We start from the raw sequence: 23,781 nt of genomic DNA on the forward strand, positions 1-23,781 counted from the left end.
ACAAACACGCGCTTCATTGAGAGGTAGTCTACCGTTACCCTTGCCTTTGTCACTCGCGGATTATTCAGTGCTCGCTTGGTCTATAAAATGCACTTTCCACCGTGGCCCGGTGAGTACTTCCACCGCCGCCTACACTATCTGCGTTCCGGCTTCGCGCCCGTCAAGCCGGCGCCTGACAGCGTCCGATCGACTGTCGCGGCGACGGCGGCGGCGGCGGCGGCAGCGGCGGGTCCCGTCAGCAAGCTCGGGTCATCTCAGCAAGTTGCTATCGCCTGGCTATCGGACCGGTGCCGACACCTCACCCGCCGCCCGAGCGAGACGCGGGCCGGCCGCCGCGTCCCCGACGGTCGGCCGCGCCGCCCACTCCGCCGAGCCGCTGTCGGGACTGGCGAAACTGGCAGAGCTGACGAGGGCGGGGCGCGCTGGAGCGAGAGATGTGCTGATCACAGAGTAGCGCGATAGGTACAAAGTAGCAGCTTGTTACGTTAGGTACCTAGTAGCACATGGCGCTAGCTCGACATCGTGTTTGGTATATGATAAGTATATTGCACAACGCTTTCATTACGAAGCACTGGAATTCGTGTGATCGACTTAATTGGCTTCGTTCGCCAATGAAGTGCCCTTTGACTCCAAATCCTGCTGATGGCAGGGTTGTCATAGGCAGAGCTGGCTGGTGCCTGACGACTCGTGTGCACGGTCAGCTTCTATTCCTCACTCTGGTGGCTCGCTTTGTCCTCAGTTGGGGAGCCCAACTGAGGAAAAAGCTGCTGACTTGCTGTTTTGTTTTGTCCTCAGATAAGCTCCCACTGACAGTCCGCTCTACTCGCAGATGGTCTCCCAATGACACCTTACTCCGTCCTCATATGAGCTCCCTCTGACGGTCCGCCCTGTGCTCAGATGTGCTCCCTCTGTTGGCGGTATGCTTTGTCCATAGATGAGCTGCCTGCTGACGGTCTGTTTTGTCCTCAAATGAGCTCCCTCCGTTGACGCTCCGCTCTGTCCACAAATGAGCTCGTCTCACTGACAGTCTGCTTTGTCCTCAGATGAGTTTTTCCTCGGGGACAGCTGCGGACCCGTTGACAGTTCGCTTTGTCCTCACATGAGTTTCTTCTTGGAGACAGCAGCGGACCCGTTGATGGTTTGCTTGGTCCTCAGATGAGCTTTTCCTCGGGGACAGCTGCCGACCCGTTGACGGTCCGCTTTGTCCTCAGATAAGCTTCCACTGACAGTCCGTTCTGTGCTCAAGATGAGCTCCCACTGACCGATCGGATGAGCTCCCCCGCTGAATGTCTCGTCCGTTCTCAGATGAGCTCTTCCCTGCTGACGTTTCGGATGAGCTCCCCCGCTGACCATCTCGTCTGTTCTCAGATGAGCTCCCCCGCTGACCATCTCGTCTGTTCTCAGATGAGCTCCCCCGCTGACCATCTCGTCTGTTCTCAGATGAGCTCCCCCGCTGACCATCTCGTCTGTTCTCAGATGAGCTCCCCCGCTGACCATCTCGTCTGTTCTCAGATGAGCTCCCTCGCTGACTGTCCCGTCTGTTCTCAGTGCAGACGTACACGGGTGAGACGCTGCATCTGAGCCGGGTGACGAGGGCGGAGATGGGCGTCTACCTCTGCATCGCCAACAACGGCATGTGAGCAACCGGACCAATGCCGTGTACTGTGGCTGCCGATGTTGAATTCGTCGGGCCGTTGCTGTTGTCTCATCAGCTGGCGTCAGTTTGTTATCTAGTCTTGTTATCATCGGTTCGCTTAAAACCACTCCAATGGGGCCTCGCAGGCCAATGTTCTAATATGGAGCAGGGGGATATTACCATATTGAGTTGTGCATATAAGTAACATATGAACCATTATCTCCGCTTCCAGTTTTTATGCATCAGGGAGGGACGAGAAACGTGCTTAGGATTTTTCACAGCTGCCATGCACTGAGCAAACGATGAGGTTATTTTTGCACTCGCGTGTAAGGGCCGCGACTGACGTTGCGGCAAGATGGCCGTCAGGAGCCGCAATTAACAGTGTGGCATGATGGCCGTCAGGAGCCGCAACTAACAGTGTGGCAAGATGGCCGTCAGGAGCCGCAACTAACAGTGTGGCATGATGGCCGTCAGGAGCCGCAACTAACAGTGTGGCATGATGCCCGCCAGAATTGCATGCTGCAATGGTAAAGTGGGGCAACTCGCAATAGAAATGAAATTGGTACCAAGCAGATGTACACGCATGCAGGTGAAACGGCATGCCACTTTTGTTTCACGGGGGCATTCCCGATATAAAGGCTTACTTTTGAGACCGTCCTTTTCCGTTCTCCTATCTTGTTCAACCCCGTTTTGCCGTGTTTCATGACTCTGTTTCTGCTCATTTCTAAAGTAATGGTCGGTACGCTATCTGGCAGGACAGCAGCCAGCGTTGTTGATGCGATCTATCCGGGAGTTATACAGCGACATGCTTTGAGATCATGTTTTGCCATTTGCTCCGGTGCGATTGCACATTCTGACGTCTCCTGTCGTGTGATCTTAAGTTTGATTTTCAGATTAATGGTTTTCGGTTCGATAGCCAAAGTCATGCAGTTTGCGAATATGTATTGCCTTTCTCTGTATACCGTTTTCAGCGATGAATGCCGAGACGCTCTTTCGTTCTACTTTTGTCCAACATTTTAAAGCATAAAATTTGATACTGAAGGTCAACTGCTACCACGATGAGAACTTAGATCACGTAACACATAGTGTTACGGACTACCTGTTGGCGCTTGCTTTTGCTTTGGGTCCGAATACTAGTGGGCATATGTTTTAGACGCGCTTCGTCAACTGGCCTCGTATTTTGACCTCGAAGCAGCAATGATTTGAGACAAAATCTTTCTAGCCTCGAGGTTTATCACTGGCCATACTTTCATACCGGTCATTTCGTGAAATCGCGTTTGAATGTTTTGACTTTCCTGTATTTTAGCCTTGAGTGTTGAAGCTTGTTGGCCAGAAGTTCTGGCGCATCCTAAGGGTTGACCAGGTCTACCCCCTCGAGCTAGGTTTTGCCATGTTTCACCAGAATTTGCGATGGTATGGGAATTCCCGTCCTCTGACCTTCAGTTCGATCCGATGACATTTGTTGTCTCAAAACGGACCTCCAATTTGCAATTTAGTCAGTAAGGACTGCCTCGAAGCAAAATGCGAGCGAAATCGGATGTCGGTTTTGTTATGATATATGACAAACACGATATGACATCAACTTGAAGTTCATGAAAAATACAGGTTGTTCGACTGTTGACCGACTGTTTGTTTGACAGTCAGACAAGTATATTTTGTACTAGTTTTGACCCATTAGTCAGAATCTGGCTGCGGCACTGTCTCCTAGCACCAATTTTCACGTGTGCTCACGTTTTCAGTCCGCCGCTGGTCAGCAAGAGGACCCTGGTCTCCGTACACTGTGAGTGGAAACCGGCCCGCTGTCCCCTGTCAAATCTGCCAGCTGCGTGTGTCCGCGCGCGCACCTTTTACCACCGCCGTACTCTTCGAGCTGTCGCTTGCGTTGTTTGTCGTGGTGAATCAATCGGTGAAGATCTAAAGGTCATTGGCTTAGACGCTGTTCAACATTCAATGTTATTATTCAATTTTAGTCGTACTCAAGCAGTTGCCACCAGCAGACCGGCCATCGCCTGGGTCTTCGGCGCGTCTTCTCCAGTTAGCAGCTGACGCGAAGAGCCCTGTCCCCGGACATGTGACGTGGCTCTGGTGTCGACACGACCGCTGTCGGCCCTAGCGCGAGCAGCCGAGCTTCCAGGGGTGGGGGGCTGATACTCCGCGCCGGCGCGGAGGGTACGCCGGCAGGACACCCTCGGTGATGGGAGAGGATGATTCCCTCACTGTATTCGACCACGTCGGATGTGGTCGTGTTTGCTGCGAACGAGGAAGATGGACGGGCGCGGCGGGTGGACGGCTAAATATCTGCACGTGGGGCTAGTGGGAGTTGTGATGCATTAGTCGTTGCGAACATAAGGTGTTGTTATAATCCCCCGTATCCGAGTACCGGACACATGGGAGTAGTGTCCGAGGACCGGGCACACATGGGACTAGTGTCCGAGGACTGGGCACACATGTTACTGGTAGTGTCCGAGGACAGGGCACATGGGACTAGTGTCCGAGGACCGGGCACACATGAGACTAGTGTCCGAGAGCCGGGCATACATGTTACTGGTAGTGTCCGAGGACCGGGCACATGGGACTAGTGTTCGAGGACCGGGCACACATGAGACTAGTGTCCGAGAGCCGGGTACACATGTTACTGGTAGTGTCCGAGGACCGGGCACATGGGACTAGTGTTCGAGGACCGGGCACACATGAGACTAGTGTCCGAGAGCCGGGTACACATGAGACTAGTGTGCGAGGACCGGGTACACATGAGACTAGTGTCCGAGAACTGGGCACACATGAGACTAGTGTCCGAGGACAAAACTAGTGTGCGAGGACCGGGTACACATGAGACTAGTGTCCGAGAACTGGGCACACATGAGACTAGTGTCCGAGGACAAGACACACATGGGACTGGTGTCCGAGGACCGAGCACATATGGGACTAGTGTCCGAGGACAGAGCACACCGCTCCCAACGACAGCTGGAGGCGCCGCCGGGCCGGGTTGAGTCCCTCGCAGTCCGCCTCTGACGGGACGCTCGTCCCCAGTCCCTCGCAGTCCGCCTCTGACAGGGAGCTGGTCCCCAGTCCCTCGCAGTCCGCCTCTGACAGGGCGTTCGTCCCCAGTCCCTCGCAGTCCGCCTCTGACGGGGCGTTCGTCCCCAGTCCCTCGCAGTCCGCCTCTGACAGGGAGCTGGTCCCCAGTCCCTCGCAGTCCGCCTCTGACAGGGAGCTGGTCCCCAGTCCCTCGCAGTCCGCCTTTGACAGGGAGCTGGTCCCCAGTCCCTCGCAGCCCGCCTCTGACAGGACGCTCGTCCCCAGTCCCTCGCAGCCCGCCTCTGACGGGGCGCTCGTCCCCAGTCCCTCGCAGTCCGCCTCTGACAGGACGCTCGTCCCCAGTCCCTCGCAGTCCGCCTCTGACAGGGAGCTGGTCCCCAGTCCCTCGCAGCCCGCCTCTGACAGGGAGCTGGTCCCCAGTCCCTCGCAGCCCGCCTCTGACAGGGAGCTGGTCCCCAGCCCCTCGCAGTCCGCCTCTGACGGGGCGCTCGTCCCCAGTCCCTCGCAGCCCGCCTCTGACAGGGAGCTGGTCCCCAGTCCCTCGCAGTCCGCCTCTGACAGGGCGTTCGTCCCCAGTCCCTCGCAGTCCGCCTCTGACAGGACGCTCGTCCCCAGTCCCTCGCAGTCCGCCTCTGACAGGGAGCTGGTCCCCAGTCCCTCGCAGCCCGCCCCTGACAGGGAGCTGGTCCCCAGTCCCTCGCAGCCCGCCTCTGACAGGGAGCTGGTCCCCAGTCCCTCGCAGTCCGCCTCTGACGGGACGCTCGTCCCCAGTCCCTCCGTCAGTACAGGTGACCAATGGTCTGGTCGGGACGCCGCTGGGCAGCGAGATCTCCATAACCTGCCGCATAGAGGCTTCTCCGCGGCCCGTATACTACTGGGCCACGGGTGACGGTGAGTGCCCCCTGTAAAAAAACGTCAGTGCGTGAATAACTGCGCCTACAACGCTACAGGCACCGTTGGCGGCCGCCCAGAGAACACCAGTTGACTTTCGTTTTATGATAAAAAAAGAACAAAAGTGCGTAGTGCGTAATATGTAACATGCGGAGTACATAAGGATTTCACTATATACACAGTTTCGGTATCATACAAACTGAGAGTCGTGTGAATACGTCATATGTGTAGCATATACCGTTTGAGGAGTCTCATCGTGCCGTTTGTAGCGTGTCGTTTGTGTCGCCTCACCGTGCCGTCTGTGGCACCTTTATCCGACAGGAGGGATACTGCTGACGGGCGCGAGGTACCGTGTGCGGGAGGACCGCCAGCCGCCCTACAGTTACCGTGTGACGCTGGAGATCAGCGGCGTCAACAATGACGACTTTCGGCCGTACGCGTGCGTGGCCAAGAACGCTGTGGGCGAGGCAGAGGACACGGTGCAGCTACACCGTACGTCCACACGCCGCCGCCAAGCGGCAGCGTTTGTGGCATGTTCGTGCTGCAGCTCTGCAGCATTTTCTTCTCATGAACCCGTCGTGCTGGTGTCTCCGCAACGCGGAGGTTTGGGGCGAAAGCGCCCATGGGCAGTGTAGGCCAGCAGAGGACGTCGAGGCCCGCGCCCGTGTCGGTCCGCTCGCTGGTCCAGCCGGACCCTGGAGCCGTGATGCCGGCGTGCTCCGGCCGCCGCAGGGTCCGCCTGACCTGTGGCCGGCCTGCCGCAGGGATTGAGGTGCCAGCGCGGCCGCCGCCCAGGGCGTCAGCCGACGCGCAGAGCCGGTCGGAGGCTCGGGCCGCCGGCTCGGCGCCGCGCCGCGGGCAGCGGCCTCGGCTGCGGGACGAGCCGCCGGCGCCGGCCCAGCCGCCGGAGCCGGCTCAGCCGCCGCCAGCCTTGCCTGACGAGCCGAGCGGCGGCGCCCCGGCGCGCCCCACCGCCATCGCCGCCGGCCCGCTGCTGGCGCTGGCCGCCCGGATGCTGCACTGATGCCGCGAGGGCCGGCGCGGCCCAGCGGGGCCCAATGCCCACCGCACGAGCTTAGAGTGCCCGCTTCCGCGCGGAAGGTGGCGGGCACCGGCGCCGGGTCGGCGAGTTTATCGTTTTCCAATGATCGTTCCGACGGCACTCGGCCTCAGCCATTATCGCCGTCGCATCATGCTTTTTTAATGCTAATAAAGCCTTGTTGAACGTGCGCCACCGTCAGATGGCGCTGCACGGTCTGGGATGAAGTCAGGTGCCCGTCTGATGTGCCTGCAGGATCACCGATAACCTCAGGGCCAACGACTTAATAATGCATCCGTATTACGCTACTTTTGAGTCTTCGCCCGGCATCAAACAAGTACCTCGCCGCCACCTGCCACTGCCCCCCTCCCCCCCCCCCGCACACGTGGCAGTGCGCGAGCGTGCGTGCCCGCTATATGATCCGTCGCTAACACGAGTGCCCGCAGCCCCACGCGGGCCGGGCGTGATCGGGCTGAATGCAGAGTGCGCCACGCCACGTTTGCTGTTCGCCGACGGCGCGATTGAGCGTCATCAGCGCCACAATGCGCCGCGCCGCAGGCGCACTGTCGGCTGTAAGTGCCGCCTTCGACACCGGGGACCACTCGAAGCGATTGGCAGTACCGCTTGACACGCCAGACGGGCCGTGCGGCGCCCGCTCTGCGGACAGATGGCGGGGTTTGAACTCTCATGCTCAGCCAGCCAGCTGCTGGCCATGCATGGGCCGCTTCCGAAAGCAGTATGCATGCCCGTGGCTACCGGCAATCGTTAAAACAAATATCAGTGGCATTTGGCGGCCGCCGCATGATTTACCTGTCGCTATCGACTGCTCACCGGGGGCGCGGCTCAACGGCGCATGCAGGCGAGCAGCTGCACGTCCATACGGCGACCCGAGTTTGTCGTCCACCTGTCTCTTCTCGCTACCATTGCGATCCGGCGTCATCTTACCAGATTAGCACAACTGCTCGTCCATGAACGCTTTGCGACACGACGCCAGTCAGCGGCCGCTATTGGACGCGTTAGGCAGCTCGGCGAACGAATTATCGCACTATTACTATTTCATTCATGCGTACCAGCTAACACCGGCTAATCCGATACCAATGGACCTACGGCGCCAGATTGTTTCGAATGAATAAGTCCGGGTCTTGCGTAACACAGCTTCACGCAGCTGGAACATGGCTTCTAATCACGGGACCCAACAACCCCGCGTCAGCAGCTAGAGCCTCACTGCCTGGTTCTTCCCACTAGTCACATCCGGCGGAGGACGCATCAGTTGCAGAATATTTAAATAAACGATGTCGGTCTGCAGCACACCCTCTGTACCCATCCCAAGCCAGCATAGCTTTTGGAAATCAACGGCCACCGTTCATAAGAGTACGCAGCCTTTACGGACATGAGCCATCCTTGATCATGGGGGCAAGTGGGAGCGGACATGTTTGCCGACATCTTTTTTGATGCACATGCAGACGCCAGCCATCTCGTTTGTGGAATATGTGGTAGGTGCTTGAAGTTCCAATAAAAGTCTAGACTTGGATGCCCCAGCAGCCCTCCTCGTCTCCCATAAATATGTGGTCTCCGACGGCAGCCATAATCCCGTCTGCTGTCAGTCGCCTCGCCTCCGCTACCAGAAAGCAAACAGCGCAGCAGGTCGTACTCGGTGTATTGTCCACCGCCGACGCCGTCTACTTGAGAGGGATGAACCGAGAGCTGTGCGTGGCACCGATACCGGGCCGGCCGTGCTTCACCGGCTTGTAGGTGAGCGCGAATTCGCCCAGGTAGTGGCCCATCATCTCCGGCTGCAACAGGGGCGGACACACGTGAGCACGGCGGCCGCGCACTACCGTCCATGGCCAGACACCACAGGTGTCGAAGAAGCCAACATAAACTGATACTGACAGTCGGTCGGCAAAGAAACACCCGACAAAGTGGGGCTCAAACTCACGGTGTTGCTGAAACATCTAATTGCCTGGACACAATAAATGTCTGACACTACGTATTGCCCTCGAAGTGTGCAACTATGCATGGAATCATGTCTTGTAATGGTTACATGGAGTTTGGACTGCTGATTCAGCACTAAAAAACCCTGCAGCAGTCAGTTGTCGGCGTACCTTGATCTCGACTCCGGTGAAACCCTTGCCGTTGTGGACGCCCACAATGCTGCCCGTCATTTCGGGAACGATGATCATGTCGCGCAGGTGCGTCTTAACCGCCTCCGGCTTCTCCATCGCCGGGGCTTCCTGCAAGTGGCACCCCACCAGTCAGCTGCAGCACTGCGTAGTCGCCATACGGTCGCAGACGCCGCCCCGCGGGACACGGACCCAGATTACTGCTGTCTACCACCGACACCAAGACGGCCTGAATGCCACCGCGCCCTCGCCCCGGATAGACGCAATGCCACATTCCACCGGGCGATGCTGCAGACACAGACACCAACACGGCCTGAATGCCACCGCGCCCTCGCCCCGGATAGACGCAATGCCACATTCCACCGGGCGATGCTGCAGACACAGACACCAACACGGCCTGGATGTCGCCGCGCCCTCGCCCCGGATGGACGCAATGCCACATTCCACCGGGCGATGCTGCAGACACAGACACCAACACGGCCTGGATGTCGCCGCGCCCTCGCCCCGGATGGACGCGATGCCACATTCCACCGAGCGATGCTGCAGGCATCACACCAACACGGCCTGGATGTCTCCGCGCCCTCGCACCCGAAGGACGCAATGCCACATTCCACCGGGCGATGCTGCAGGCACAGACACCAACACGGCCTGGATGTCGCCGCGCCCTCGCCCCGGATGGACGCAATACCACACTCCACCGGGCGATGCTGCAGGCACAGACACCAACACGGCCTGGATGTCGCCGCGCCCTCGCCCCGGATGGACGCAATACCACACTCCACCGGGCGATGCTGCAGGCACAGACACCAACACGGTCTGGATGTCGCCGCGCCCTCGCCCCGGATGGACGCAATACCACACCCCACCGGGCGATGCTGCAGGCACAGACACCAACACGGCCTGGATGTCGCCGCGCCCTCGCCCCGGATGGACGCAATACCACACTCCACCGGACGCCGCTGCAGCACGGCCGCCGGCGGGCGCCTGCCTACCTTCTTGGCCTTGCGCAGCCGGCGGAGCAGCGCCATGTGCTTCCTCTTGTGGCCGCGCTCAATGCGACGCCGCTGGCGGGCGTTGAACAGCTGCTTCAGCTGGTCATCGCCCATGTCCAGCAGCTGGTCCAAGTCCACGCCACGGTACGTGAACTTCTTGAAGGTGCGCCGCTTCTTTTGTTCCGGATTCTGCAGGAACAGCAGACAATGGTCAACTGTGCATCCCAATATAGCCATCAGTCACATGGTAAAGGCTCTGGCATGGTTGCCAACTATAGACCTGGCAAGAGATGCTCAATAATGCAATGCCTTCTTATGTATCAGAAGTTGACATGAGATAGCTAGGGAATATATGTGATCTTATGAATGCCCTGTTCCCCACATTTTGATTTCACACCTCCAAACTGCTAGTCCAACATTTGCAACAGACAGCTACATACTTTTGGACTGTATGAAAATACTAGTACACTGTAGCATGTCAGGGAGACAATTCCAAAAATACATGAACAGAGTAGCATATAAAGAAGGATCACAAATTCTAAGACCATACCCATAAACAGCAGCAGAATATCTAAATTTGGCTCATATGCCTTTCCCAGCAGCCAAATTGCCATTCATCACACTTCTGACACCCCTCTTAAAGGCATTGTTTTTCACACACAAAGCTATACCTCCTAGGTGGGATGGATCATTTAAGTCAAAACAGCACATCTTCAGTTACATAAATTGTTCAGAGCATTGGCGAGGAGCATTAGTCACAACATAAGACCATAGCATTAGCCTTATTCCCCAGAAAAAATGGGAGAATGGAGACATATTTAGGTTGATATCTTGGCAACATGCCTTTCTCAAAACAATAGCGGAAGTGAATCTCCTGCTGAAAGTGAAATGAAGTGAAAGGCATGTTGCAAAATTATCAATAAACTATTTCCCCATTCTCCCTGTTCTTCCAAGGAATAAGGCTAATACTACTGTCTTATCTATTAACCCTTCAACTTTAACTGCATCCTGGACAAGTGACAGTATCTTCACCTCTGCTTAACCTCATCACAGAGAAGAAACGCAGCACAGGAAGCAAAACCAGCGACTACCACAGACCAGGGATGGCAAACACAATAGTGCAGCCCACACCGATGTGTTTCTAGCAGAGTGGACAGGTTACCATGTCTGAGCATCTAGCAGGCAAGCTAACAGCATGACTGAGCATGTTTTTGTGCATTTGTAGGACTGTGCACAAGACATTTGTCTGCCAGGAAGACCACCAAGCCACATTATAGTGTTATTCTGGGGTTCTAGTTGGTCACAGCCTTTGTTTAAGGAGGTCCAGAGAGGGACCAGAGTCCCTTGAACCCTAAGACTAAGGGCCTGATTGGAATCAGGCTGAGCTACCACCTGTATTGCCACAACCTGAAATGTTAGAGGGCTTCTATAATGGTCATCTCATTAGTTAATTATCCCTTTTATATAGGGCTGCCACCTGGAGCCAAATGACCACCTCCATGTCCAGGGTGCAATAGCATAGTAGTTAATGTACTATGTAGTGTAATGGTTGATTAACACATCTGTACTAACCACTGCATATTTGGGAAACACAAGGTACAGGGTTTGATTCCTGGCGGTGCCTGCCTTTCCTGCCAGGTTGAGAGGCAGGCTACACCATATGGCCTCAGCAGAACATGCACTGTAAAGCCCCAATGACAGCTCCATGTCTGAGCCCTTGAGACCCAGTTTCACAGCAAGATCAGGCTGGGGACCACAACTTGCAACATCTGGGGTCCCTGACAGAATGAGGGGCTCTGGTACCAATCAGGGGCCACAGTGCCTGACATGGGACATATGGCATCAAGTTAACATACCACAAGTCAGCTCCTTAAACCACAACCTCCTATAAACATCAACCTCTATAACCAGCATCACTAGCAGGCAGCAATTGTTTCATATCCCAGTGAAGCATCAACATCATGCAGCAAATGGTTTCAGCACTTTTGAAAACACAGCAATCACTTGGCATCCATGAAACATTGTCATCATGTTGCAGGAATTATTCTGTATCCCACAAATGTCACCAAAATAATCAAATAAAGGACAAATAACCAATGCTTTGGCTCTGATGCCACCCACACACACACATACACCCACCCACCCATGTGCATGCACAAACACACACACACACACACACATATATATATATATATATATATATATATATATATATATATAAACCACACATTCTTGAGATGTGTGACAGTATTTCAGTATTTAGCCACTTGGGTAGCATGGATATCTCAATAACACCCTGGCTTTGAGCTCACTGCCTGTAGCCCTTATCCTTGCCCAAAATCAGCCAATCAGCATTGAACCAAGCAGCTGTCAAACCAGTGTCTATGCACCTCAGGCTTGACAAGCAGGCCAAGTAGGTCAGATGTTTAAGTCAGGGCCCAAGGGCAATAGATTAATACCAAAGAATGGGGTGCCAGAGCCACCAAAGAGCCAGGATTCTGGTAGCATGAATTTATATTTACATCCAGCACACCCTACTGGATGAACTTTGGAATGCTGATGTGCAACACCTTTACCAACAACACTATGGGTGTAAACACATGACTTCAGGACTGGCTCCAAAACACATCGCTGACAGGACTGACACTCTTTCCAATACATATTGTGTACACTTTGATTTAAGATGTGAACAGCATGATTTCCCAAAAACAATTTCCCTTTAACAACTTATCATCTAATTTACAAGAGAATTGCATGATTCGGCAGACACATTAGATACTTGAAAAGTACATACATTCTTAACACACTAAAGAATGCCCAACGAACTCTGGTCTCCAGGACAACCCATGTCCAAGAATGTGGCCACCCCCTCTCATAGGCCCATCACCTGTGCATCAAATAGTCACTCTGTCTGTACATTCCTCAATCCTTCAATATCGACACACTTAAACCAAACCTTTTATGTGTCGCACAGTCTCTGAATATTACATCTGTAAAATACGGATTCATCCCTGCTGCCAAACATTAGTCTCAGCCTCACCACAAAAGCCACAACGCAATTTCCGCCAATTTCTCACCCAGCATCGCACCCCACGCAAAAGCGAGCACGTCGTAAAAATAGCGAAGCACAATAGAGCCCATGCTCAGCGTTAAGGATGATACAGACAACCTATACAGGCACAATTACTCTGTAATACGAAACCCCTCACCTCCGACATGTTTGCGTTTGGAAAGAGGATGCGCAGAGGCCCGACTGCGCCGGCGCCGCCTGTTTCTACATATATTATGACGAATAAATCAGTCAAGAGCAATATGTACCTAAATACAATCCCTTAAGAACGCTGAAATATTTATTATGGGTTAGGTCTTACCAATTTTTCAGCAAACAGACACGTGAAAAGCGCATACAAATTTGCAACTAAGCCTCCAATCCTATGAACACTATAACAAGATGGTTTTAGCCCATATTAATGCAATCCTTGCCGTTTTGAAATATTTTACCCATATGCTACAGGTTTTTTCTTTGATTTTGACTGGGGAGGAGAAGCATCGAAATGAGTTTTTGAAGTTCTGGTGATGAATGTTCTTTCCACACCGCATTTGCGACAATGTTTTGACGCAAACACGTATGCGTGTTGAAAATGCGCGGATGTGATGGAAGAACAATAAGTGTAAGACTTTGAATCGTCATTTATTGAGGACTTTTCCTTGCTTCTTGAAAATTGCATACCATTTTAAGCTGCTGATGCAGTCTAATTTTGCGCTGGTTCTAGTCATTCTAAAAGTTACATTTGTGTCACTGTCCGGCGGTTCAGGTGAGTTCTGCGCCCATTTGTTCCAGAAGGCGTAGGGATTGGCCTGAATTGATATGATGAAATAGCATAATTCATGTCATATGTCAGGGGTTTGGCTGTTTCCTGGAAAATTAAAGTAGTTGAGATCTGACATTGATACAGACTCCCTGGCTGGTGAAATTACTGGTAACTGCTCAATAACTTGACTGTTTTGCCCAATTTGCTGAGTGTGCTGTTCTTTTGACAACTCGTGTTGGAAACTAGCAGGTTCTGGCAAGGTCTTGCAAAAAAATTCAGTCAAAGACTACTGTCAAGGAAACCTCGTAGCTGTAGTGCTAGATTGCAACAATGGATGTTTTCCTAACCTTTCTGGCCAAGTGACATTCCAGCGATAGATGCCACACATGCATGCCATAAATTCCAGAGGCCTGTGTTGGTGCATGGTCACCACCAATTGTAGTGCTCAGTGAGCCTAGATTCCAAGCACTTGTAAAAGTTGGTAGGAAAACTTCAGGCATTGATTCCTCTAAACATGTTATTAAGCAACAACTATCTGAGCATTCATGCTGGTGTCATGTAAAAATACATGATTAAGGAGGGTTTTTCTTCAAACTGACTATGGGTTGGCTGACTGTGCAGGCTTATGCAATGTAAAGAATGTCTAGAAAAAATAGATCAGCAGTACAAAAGCAATGCTGTTATGTGCAGTGTGTTCTTGAACCTGTTCTGTCATTAACTAAGGTATAGATCAGTTTATGCAGAATGACACAATATTTATAGCTTTTTTAATGTAGACTATAAATGTCACCAAATGCCTTGCACACCATTGAGGTGTCATTATGCTCCTGTTAATTATTTATGTGGCCTTTTTAGCACTGAAATAGTTTTAGGAACAAGTATGTAGTGTATTCTTTATGTGGTTTACTGGGGCTACATAGGTAATGCATGTTTTGTCATATTTTGATCTTTTCACTCTAATGTTTTGCAAAAATGAAATGTTCCCTGTTCCAATTATTAGCTGCTTGAATGAGACTGGCTGGGTGGTTGGCATCAACATTGGCCATAACTGATCTTGTTTGAGAGGTGTAGGTTTGTGCCATATCTAGAGTTTTCTTTTCTTTTTCTTGCAAGGTTCCCATATATGTTGTCAGTGTCAACTGGCCTGTTAAATGTTTTGGGAAATATTTGAGGTGCCAGCTTAATTCCATGCACTTTTTAAGGTAAGATGTCAGATATTACTGGTATGTGTGCTCTGCCAAGAACTCACAGACCACCAAAAAACCTGCAGAAAACTGTTAAACTCACAGACACTTGTTCTCTGTTGTGTTTTTTGTGGAACTGGTGGAGGCACCACCACCCAGGTGCAGTTTTTGGATCGGGTTACTTTACTTTAGCTTCAGTTCTTGTGCAATGGCTTGTAAGCACTATTAGAGCTTATCAGATTTGATGCCACCTTATGCTTACAAGCATGTGATTCTCCTTCATAATAATTGGCAGTGATTAAGATTGGGATCATCACTTCATATAGTTATGCAGTACTTGGCAATGACAACTTTTGTGGTGAGGAAGAGGTGTCAATGACACTGGTATGGCAAGTAAGTTAATTGTCCAGTGCAGAGGCAGGCAGAAATATTGATCCACACAAGATTTGCCTTATGCAAGATGGAACAGCATTGTATAGTGTTGATGCTAAGATATGTTGCCAAAGTGGACTAGATATCTGCTGTTGTCCAAAGTGTTCCACATTGTCCCATTCAATCATGTACAATCCCCATGCTATGCAAAGCTGTAGCAGACAGCATGACCATGCAACAGTGCCCACAACATTTCCATGTGGTGCATGGAGATGCCACAAGATAGTGTTCTCAATGTTTGAGTATTGATACAAATGGCAAGTGCTTATGTGTATATTTTTGCCTTTTCTGTATTGCCCCATCTTTGCTTGCCTCATTCCCATGTCTATTGGCACAGTTGTTTGCAGGTTTCTTTCACAAGATAAGATGTAAGATATGTATCACATCAAGGGTATCATTCCTTTTGCACCAAAGAGGAAGCTGCTAACATTATTTTGTTGTGGGTGCCCCCGCTTGCCTCGACCCTTTCAGCACATAATCTCAAATGCTGGGTGCCTCCAGCCTGGCTGACTCTCCATGTTTATGAGTAGGGTGTGCTCTGCTAGGCCTGGGGCTTGTTCGCAATTTATTGACTCAGCTCATCCCTTCTCAGGGACAGAATCAGGTGGTGGGAGCGAAAACGTTGTCATCTGCCGGCACTGTGGACACGACCTCTTCGACCCGCAGTACATTTTCACCCTTGCAAGTCCTGGATCAATCTGGACCAAAAACAACACACTGATTGGTGAGATTGGGACTATTGGGACTATGCTGTCATGTATTACCAACAAATACTTCTGCGCCTGGGCATACTCACATAATGTTTCATGACTTGCTCAGTGTTTTGTTAAATGGAGCTCCATATTGGGCACATCATTACCACTCAGGTAGGTGACCAGGTGCTAATCAGGTCTGCTTTTCGCAGTGTCCGATAATTTCATACATGTGTTAATCATTGCATCCTCCACATCCTCACCACATGGCAGTTGAAGCCAATGTTTATAGTTAAGGTGTGTTCAAGCCAACTTGCATGGGATATAAGCACCCATTGTTTTTTACTCGGCTGCTTCACACCCGTCAGGTGCAAATTTACATGCCCCATTTCTGTGAGGCCGAGCCCGGGCCGTCTCACTGGCCGCCGTTCCCCCGGCAGGCTCGGTGCGCCCGCACGTGCAGCTGCTCCGGAACCCGCACGGCTACGAGTTCTAGGTGGTGACGGTGCGACGGAGCGTCTCACTAGCCGCCTCTCCCCCGGCAGGCTCGGTGCGCCCGCACGTGCAGCTGCTCCGGAACCCGCACGGCTACGGGTTCTAGGTGGTGACGGTGCGACGGAGCGTCTCACTAGCCGCCTCTCCCCCGGCAGGCTCGGTGCGCCCGCACGTGCAGCTGCTCCGGAACCCGCACGGCTACGAGTTCTAGGTGGTGACGGTGCGACGGAGCGTCTCACTGGCCGCCTCTCCCCCGGCAGGCTCGGTGCGCCCGCACGTGCAGCTGCTCCGGAACCCGCACGGCTACGAGTTCTAGGTGGTGACGGTGCGACGGAGCGTCTCACTGGCCGCCTCTCCCCCGGCAGGCTCGGTGCGCCCGCACGTGCAGCTGCTCCGGAACCCGCACGGCTACGGGTTCTAGGTGGTGACGGTGCGACGGAGCGTCTCACTGGCCGCCTCTCCCCCGGCAGGCTCGGTGCGCCCGCACGTGCAGCTGCTCCGGAACCCGCACGGCTACGAGTTCGAGGTGGTGACGGTGCGCCGGAGCGTCTGCTCGCAGCAGGGCGACGTAAGGCTGACGCACTCGCGCCGCGGCCGGCGCCCCCATGCGCGGTCTCCCTGCAGCCGGTCTGGCGTCCATACACGTCTGTCAGCTGTGTTCGAGCTCGTTGCTGGCCAGCTGGGTGGACACTTCGCTGACTGGTGACGCTCGACGCTCGTATGGATCGCATGGTTCTCGGCTATCGAGAGGTGTAGTGAAATGCAAACCAAATCGTTGAGTCGTTGTGACGACTGATTTTGTGCATGCCTCTTGGTGTGGATGCCGGTGATTATGCATTTTGTGGTGATGTTCCAGTGGCATTCGTCGCATTCGTGGTTCCCTGGATACAACTGGAAGATTTGCGTGTGTCCTAAATGCGGTACACACATTGGATGGTGGGTGCATGTCGACTCGTGCTCACTCGTCTGTTTGCATAAGCAGCGCTTTGCCTTGCTCCCCGAGCGTACCTTCACCTTTTTTATCACGCGTTACTTACATGTTTTTCCCTCACAATTTATCTCTATATTACGGTCCAAGCTCTGCAATCAGAATCACTAAAATAGCGCAACCCGAAGTCGTGATTGCGCTACATTGATTGCTGCAGTGCTCTCCTGGGTGATTACCGTTGAAAACATTGTGTCGTTTTCTCGGCTGGCACAGCGGAAGGCGTTTACATCTGTTTCAAAGAGTTGTGTCAGCTTTCAGACACGCATGCGAGTTGAAGTACTGATGCGTTCTGTTCTGTCAGGATTTTTAAGAAAATTCAGTCTGCGAGCAAAACGGACTCCGAAGATTCGTTTTTCGGGCTCATACTAGACAAGATATTGGAGGAATCAAGTGAGTACGTTGTGTGTGTGTGTGTGTGTGTGTGTGTGTGTGTGTGTGTGTGTGTGTGTGTGTGTGTGTGTGTGTGTGTGTGTGTGTGTGTGTGTGTGTGTGTGTGTGTGTGTGTGTGTGTGTGTGTGTGTGTGTGTGTGTGTGTGTGTGTGTGTGTGTGTGTGTGTGTGTGGTGTGTGTGTGTGTGTGTGTGTGTGTGTGGTGTGTGTGTGTGTGTGTGTGTGTGTGTGGTGTGTGTGTGTGTGTGTGTGTGTGTGTGTGTGTGTGTGTGTGTGTGTGTGTGTGTGTGTGTGTGTGTGGTGTGTGTGTGTGTGTGTGTGTGTGTGTGTGTGTGTGTGTGTGTGTGTGTGTGTGTGTGTGTGTGTGTGTGTGTGTGTGTGTGTGTGTGTGTGTGTGTGTGTGTGTGTGTGTGTGTGTGTGTGTGTGTGTGTGTGTGTGTGTGTGTGTGTGTGTGTGTGTGTGTGTGTGTGTGTGTGTGTGTGTGTGTGTGTGTGTGTGTGTGTGTGTGTGTGTGTGTGTGTGTGTGTGTGTGTGTGTGTGTGTGTGTGTGTGTGTGTGTGTGTGTGTGTGTGTGTGTGTGTGTGTGTGTGTGTGTGTGTGTGTGTGTGTGTGTGTGTGTGTGTGTGTGTGTGTGTGTGTGTGTGTGTGTGTGTGTGTGTGTGTGTGTGTGTGTGCGTGCGTGCGTGTGTGTATTGTGTGTGTGTGTGTGTCTGTGCGTGTGCGTGTGTGTGTGCGTGTGTGTGTGCCCCACGTAGCATAGGGCCGCTGCCAGGCAAGCTAGCGCAATACGTGCCGACGTGAAAAAAATCAGTGGGTGTATTTGCGAACAATGTTGTCTCTCATCTTGTATTAAAGGCAAGAAAGGACGCTTACAAGACGCCAGCATGTTTCGCTCCTGGCTGGTCCGCTGGCTGCCATAAGTCGGCCACTGTTGGACTGACCGGTTCCGCCTCCGGTAGCGGTCAGCCAGCTACTGCTGACGCCCAAGTCGTACCGCGTGTAGCGCCATGTCGGCCGAGCCTGCTGCGCCGGCCGCTGCGCCGGAGTCGGCCGAGCTGGTGCTCTCGGAGGCGCAGCAGGCCTTCCTGGACGAGTGCGAGGCCGAGTTCGGCTGGCGGTTCTCGGAGGCGGACGGCGAGTTCAGGCGCCAGCGAGACACCGGCACGCCCGAGCCGCCCGTCATGGTGCCCTGGTTCAGCCGGCGGCCGTTCGGCGCCGGGCGGCCGTGGCAGGAGCGGGGCGCGCGCCGCGGCCGCTTTGAGTCGCCGTACGATCGCGACCGGACGGCCGGCGGTGACCGAGACCGCAGCCAGGACGCGTACCGCGACGACAGGTGCAGGGGACGCGAGCCCTACCGGGACGATGGCTACAGGGGACGGGGGCCGCACCGGGACGACAGGCACGGCCGGTGGGATCACCGCGGTGGGGACAGGGCCGGTGGCAGCGGACACTGCCGGGACGAGAGGCGACAGCATGGTTCCGGATGGTAGCCCCCGCGACTACCGCCTGGGGCTCGGCGACTGGGACATTTCGTGCCGGGCTGTGTTCAGCGTGTGTTTTTCGCGGGGAGGGGTTGTATTGCGGGGTTTCCTGGCGTGAAATGTGTGTTCACTGTATTTGCAGACAATAAATGGTCACTCACGGGCATGTGAAATTGTGCTTCGTAAAGCAGGGCCACCGTACTGATGCAAAAGCATGGACCTCGGCATGAACGCCTTGAGCATTGAGACAGCCACTCCGCAGTGGAAGCCCCGGCCGCCGGTGAGACGTGAAGCTCCATCATTGTTATCCGCGATTGAAGATGTCGATCAGCCACAATATGCACACTTCGGTGTGTGTCCAGCGCTCCGGAACCGGACAGACCTCTTACGCACCTGGCCTAGCCCTGATACTCAAAGTCGCCGCGCACCCCGAACGGAATGCCAAGCACCTGTCGGTTGCGCCAGACCCAGGCCAGCACGCGCATCGCCGTCTTGAAGGCGTAGCGGACGCGGCGCTCGGCATGCTTGTGATGCCGCCGGGGCAGCCGGCGCGCCACGTACACATCCAAACGGCGGCAGAAGGCGGCGATGCGGGGCCCGGCCACCGTCGCCGGCGCCGTCAGCGCCACGAACGTCTCGCTGTACGGCGGCCCGCCGACGGATGCGCGCGGCGCGACGGTGGCGCCGCTTCCGGCCGCGGGTAGCAACAGGCAGACGCCGGCCCCGCGCGCGACGCGGCCACGGATGCACACCCAGCCCTGCGGCAGGCGGCGGTTGGTGACAGGGGTCACGCGCCCGACTCCGACGGCTCTTAGTTGTCTCGAACTGGTGGAGAGTCTTCGAAGCCCGCACGCTTTACAAGTCGGGTAGATGTCATGTTTGCGTTTCTCATTGTCGCTAGTGAGCGGTAGGCTAGACCGGATAATTAATTGACCGCGCATTTTCATGGCGTCACATTGGTGCCGCGGCAAAAACTGCTCCGATGGAAACACCACATCACTTCTAGGTGGCATTACTTCTACTGCAAAAACTTTTACAGGCCCAAATTAACGCGACATTACTTGTAAAGACTTACACACGACATCAGTGCCACGCAGCAACATTTATGCTTTGAAAGCTCACACATTATTACATGTGCTGCGAAAACTTGTGAAGTCTTTACTCATACGCGACATTACTTCGACTAAAAAAAACTCATAAACGGCATCAATATTACAAAACAAAATTTATAACGCAAAAACCACATCAATCCTTTCTTCTACACGTAGCACTAATGTTACGCGTAACTCCGCAGTAAAAGTAATGTCGCGTATAAACAGTGGCTGTTAAAGGCTTTACAGCACAGGTAATGATGGGTACAAGTTTTGGGCTTTGAAACGTTGCACTAATGTCGCGTTTAAGTATTCGCAGTACAAGTAAAGTCGGGTATAAGTAATGACGAGTGTAAGGTTTTGCAGCATAAGTTTCATCGTGTAGCACTGACATCGCGTATAAGTTTTTGCGGCAGAAGTGATCTTGTATATGATTAATGGTCATAAGTGTTTGCGGTAGAAATAAGGATGAGCACAAGTTTTTGCAGCTGAAGTTTTGTCGCCAATCATAAACGTGTACAAGCATTGGCAGTACAAGTGGTGTCGTATCACTCCTGTCGGTAGGACTCTTTGTTGCAGCACTGATGTCGCGAGACCCATTTTCATGTCCGGCAGCTCCAACACTGCCCCGAAAATAACACAACCACTAGCGTGGTTGCCTTCCTTAAACCGACTTACATGCTCCGCATCTTCGAATATTTCCGATAACGTACTCATGTGAACTCGGACGTTCCCGTGTTCTTCATAATGAAGTTGCTTGATCCAGACCTTGTGGTTGGTGGCACCAATCACTGCGTTTGTCTGCAACACAGAGGTCATATTGCTCTTGCAGGTGTCGACTGAAATACGAATTGTGGCTATTTTGGTGGTGGCTGTGGTTCTGTAGTACTTTACAGGCCCACATTTACATTTCGCCACAGCATCCGGCGAATTCGGGCGTGCGTTTTTATATCTTACAGATTTGTAGTCCGATCTGAAGGCTGATGAGTCTGCCCGAGAGATCTGAGAGAGCAACCATACGGCCAATGCAATGCCGTCATCGAAATACTTACCACTAAGCCTTAAAGATGACTACAGATAATCAAACACAAGGTACGAGATACGAACCTGAATAACGTGGAAGAAGTGGTAAGAGATCCTTGCGATTGAGCGATCACCTGGGCTTCCCGTCGTCTGCGCTTGGACGTTCGACCTAAGCACAAAGACCCTTGCGAGGCAGTGCACGCCCACGAGTCTCCTGCGCGAGTGCGAGTCTCAGACTTCCTCAGACTCAGACTTCAGAGTCAGACCTCCTAGCTCGCGGCGGGGCGGCGGCAGTGGGCCTACTTACGTAGTGTTGCGACGCTCTGGTATAGTTGTGGTCGGGGATGGCGACGGGCACCGCGGCGGGGCGGCGGCAGTGGGCCCACTTACGTAGTGTTGCGACGCTCTGGTATAGTTGTGGTCGGGGATGGCGACGGGCACCGCGGCGGGGCGGCGGCAGTGGGCCCACTTACGTAGTGTTGCGACGCTCTGGTATAGTTGTGGTCGGGGATGGCGACGGGCACCGCGGCGGGGGCGGCCGGCTGCGCCGTCTCGTACGTGACGTTCACGCCCAGCGGCCGGCGGTGCGATTGGACCCGAGCAGACTCTGACGGCGCCACAGGCCAGCCGAGAACCAGCAACGAAACCTGCGTTGTGCACCAGTCGGGTCAAACTAGCAGTGGAGTGGTCAACAAAGTTCAGCGTCCCCACGAGACATGCGGGCAGCTGCCGGCGCGTTAAACCGTGCGCAAGGGCCCGTTTAACCGTGCACGGGGGCCCGTCTAACCGAGCACAAAGAAAACGCTAATACTGATATGAAATACGTGCATGTAGTTGCAGCTGGAAGGCGTAGTCGGTGCTTTGTGGCAGACTTGAGATGCAGCTTGCTGTCCATTTTTGAGTACCCTTTGACGGGCATTAGGAAGCACGGGGCGCGTCACGCGTTGATCGACGTCACCACAGTACCTCCACACCTCCCGTTTGACATACCGCCAATACCCGACGTCACTGTACCTTACCGGGATAGCGGTGCTGCCCCACATGCCGCGGGTATGGCCGCGCCGTGCCGACTGAACACCAGCTGTCCCCCGGAGCGTACACTGGCCGGTGGACGCGTGACCGGTGAAGGGAGGCGTGGCCTATCGCCCCCGTCGTACTCATCGCGCCGCCTCCTATCGCGCACGGCGAGGTAAATTTATGCGTCGTATTCATGTGAAGTGCTGAGCGCAGCGAACTCAGTCGAAAGAAGCGCCTTGTTTTAAACGCTCAGTGGCGAAGATGAGAAAATGTATTGCAACCCGTCGGCACTGACTCGATACCACACGAGTGATGATTCGAAAACGCACAAATCCGTCCGTTTCCACAATACCTGACTTTGAACATGTAAGAACAACCACTGTTGAGCCGCCATAGCCTCTCGCCGGCAACGCAGCTAACTTACCATACGTGACAAGTTCGCAGTGCACAACCGAAGACAAAATAATACCGCGCCTCTGGGTTACGCCATCACGCCAACAGCACCACACATCAGCAGCAGCACGAGCGGCGACCGTCTCTCGCATGCCACCCACGCAGCAGACGGACCCTGGCCATGCCTCCCCGCGCAGCGCTAGGTGCAGCCTGACGTTGGCGTCGTCACCTTCCTCCTGGCCCAGTCGCGCAAGCGGCGCACCTGCCGTGCGCGCACGTACATTTGGTCTGTCTTGAGCACGCTGCGCAGCTCTCCCAGCTGGGCGGCGTGGTCCGGCGGGCTGGCGGCCGACAGCGAGAGGTCGAGGCGCGCCGCCAGGTGACGCACGTCTAAACCGCGGGCCGGCGTCCGAGGCGGTGGGATGGTGATCATCGGCTGAGGCGGGGCGCTGGCCGGCCCGCAGGGCGCCGCCGGACCGGAGGGTGCCGCCGGGCCGGAAGGCGCCGCCGGACTGGAGGGCGCCGCCGGGCCGGAGGGCGCCGCCGGACCGGAGCGCGCCGCCAAACGAGCGGCGGCTTTCCTCCGAGCGGCGGCCTCGGCTGGAGGCGCCACACATATGCACAGGTTAGCTGGCGCGGCACTGGGACGAGTCGCCGCACCGTTACACCGACGCCGCTACTGTTCAAGCCCAGTCTAACAAACCATGGCAGCGACAGGAACTATACTCACGAATGGGAGAGCCTAACGAGAATGAGAAGTCGCCCGGTCCTACCGTCTCTTTATTACAAATCACGGGGACCACGCCGCATAATTCTCATAACTGATGTGCAGTGGCTGCTTACCAATGCAACGCGCGCGTTAAAGAAGTTGCATCATTTGCATCTAATGAACGGAATTTACGTCTGCACACTTCAAACTGCACTCCGGTACACGCCAGTTATGTCACACGACACACAGAGAACACCCCCCCCCCCCCCCCCCCCCCGCTGAGCCACCTCACATCCCGCATCATCTTCCGGAAACAGCCCACCCCTGCCCATTCCCAGTGACAGTGATCAGGCC

The 23,781-nt window shown here is 54.2% G+C and overlaps 3 protein-coding genes across 5 annotated transcripts; 2 read left to right on the top strand and 1 right to left on the bottom strand.

The window, feature by feature from the left end:
- Positions 1–1,548: 1,548 nt before the first annotated feature.
- On the top strand, positions 1,549–7,181 carry LOC119103121 (lachesin; the record flags this gene model as incomplete). The annotated part of the gene is given in 6 exon segments (XM_037226573.1): positions 1,549–1,636; positions 3,376–3,416; positions 5,447–5,566; positions 5,888–6,058; positions 6,331–6,392; positions 7,164–7,181. Coding segments are annotated over 6 exon segments (447 nt in total).
- A 1,064-nt stretch (positions 7,182–8,245) lies between these two features.
- Positions 8,246–13,008, bottom strand: RpS15 (ribosomal protein S15). The gene is made up of 4 exons (XM_037227111.1): positions 12,930–13,008; positions 9,721–9,909; positions 8,711–8,839; positions 8,246–8,398 (listed from the first exon to the last, which is right to left on the bottom strand). Exons 1-4 carry the CDS (start codon positions 12,936–12,938, stop codon positions 8,285–8,287), a joined length of 441 nt encoding a protein of 146 aa, XP_037083006.1. The 5' UTR covers positions 12,939–13,008; the 3' UTR covers positions 8,246–8,284.
- A 279-nt stretch (positions 13,009–13,287) lies between these two features.
- On the top strand, positions 13,288–19,357 carry LOC119103879 (protein cereblon). 3 transcript variants are annotated; one of them, XR_005094832.1, is made up of 6 exons: positions 13,297–13,391; positions 15,741–15,872; positions 16,806–16,903; positions 17,192–17,271; positions 17,625–17,713; positions 18,673–18,728. XR_005094832.1 is itself a non-coding variant. In XM_037227560.1 (6 exons), exons 1-6 carry the CDS (start codon positions 13,466–13,468, stop codon positions 18,714–18,716), a joined length of 513 nt encoding a protein of 170 aa, XP_037083455.1. In that variant the 5' UTR covers positions 13,304–13,465; the 3' UTR covers positions 18,717–18,728. The 3 variants fall into 3 exon arrangements, 2 of the variants coding, with proteins under 2 accessions (XP_037083456.1, XP_037083455.1); XM_037227560.1 differs by having other exon boundaries at positions 13,304–13,535; XM_037227561.1 differs by lacking the exon at positions 17,192–17,271 and having other exon boundaries at positions 13,288–13,535; positions 18,673–19,357.
- The last annotated feature ends 4,424 nt before the right edge of the window (positions 19,358–23,781 follow it).

This window comes from Pollicipes pollicipes, unplaced genomic scaffold, assembly GCF_011947565.3.
Source record: "Pollicipes pollicipes isolate AB1234 unplaced genomic scaffold, Ppol_2.1 Scaffold_5724;HRSCAF=6776_pilon_pilon_pilon, whole genome shotgun sequence".
Taxonomy (NCBI): domain Eukaryota; kingdom Metazoa; phylum Arthropoda; class Thecostraca; order Pollicipedomorpha; family Pollicipedidae; genus Pollicipes; species Pollicipes pollicipes.

What these genes read in the sequence shown, in the direction of transcription:
- RpS15 (XM_037227111.1), bottom strand. An exon ending in GGCTGCGCAAGGCCAAGAAG is followed by an intron (nt 8,840 to 9,720) that starts GTAGGCAGGCGC and finishes TGCCACTTGCAG; the next exon opens with GAAGCCCCGGCGATGGAGAA. An exon ending in TCACCGGAGTCGAGATCAAG is followed by an intron (nt 8,399 to 8,710) that starts GTACGCCGACAA and finishes CCCCTGTTGCAG; the next exon opens with CCGGAGATGATGGGCCACTA.
- LOC119103879 (XM_037227560.1), top strand. Translation starts at nt 13,466, where the DNA reads ATGCAGTCTAATTTTGCGCTGGTTCTAGTCATTCTAAAAGTTACATTT. An exon ending in TGCGGTACACACATTGGATG is followed by an intron (nt 17,272 to 17,624) that starts GTGGGTGCATGT and finishes CTGTTCTGTCAG; the next exon opens with GATTTTTAAGAAAATTCAGT. An exon ending in CAAGATATTGGAGGAATCAA is followed by an intron (nt 17,714 to 18,672) that starts GTGAGTACGTTG and finishes CGCCTCCGGTAG; the next exon opens with CGGTCAGCCAGCTACTGCTG.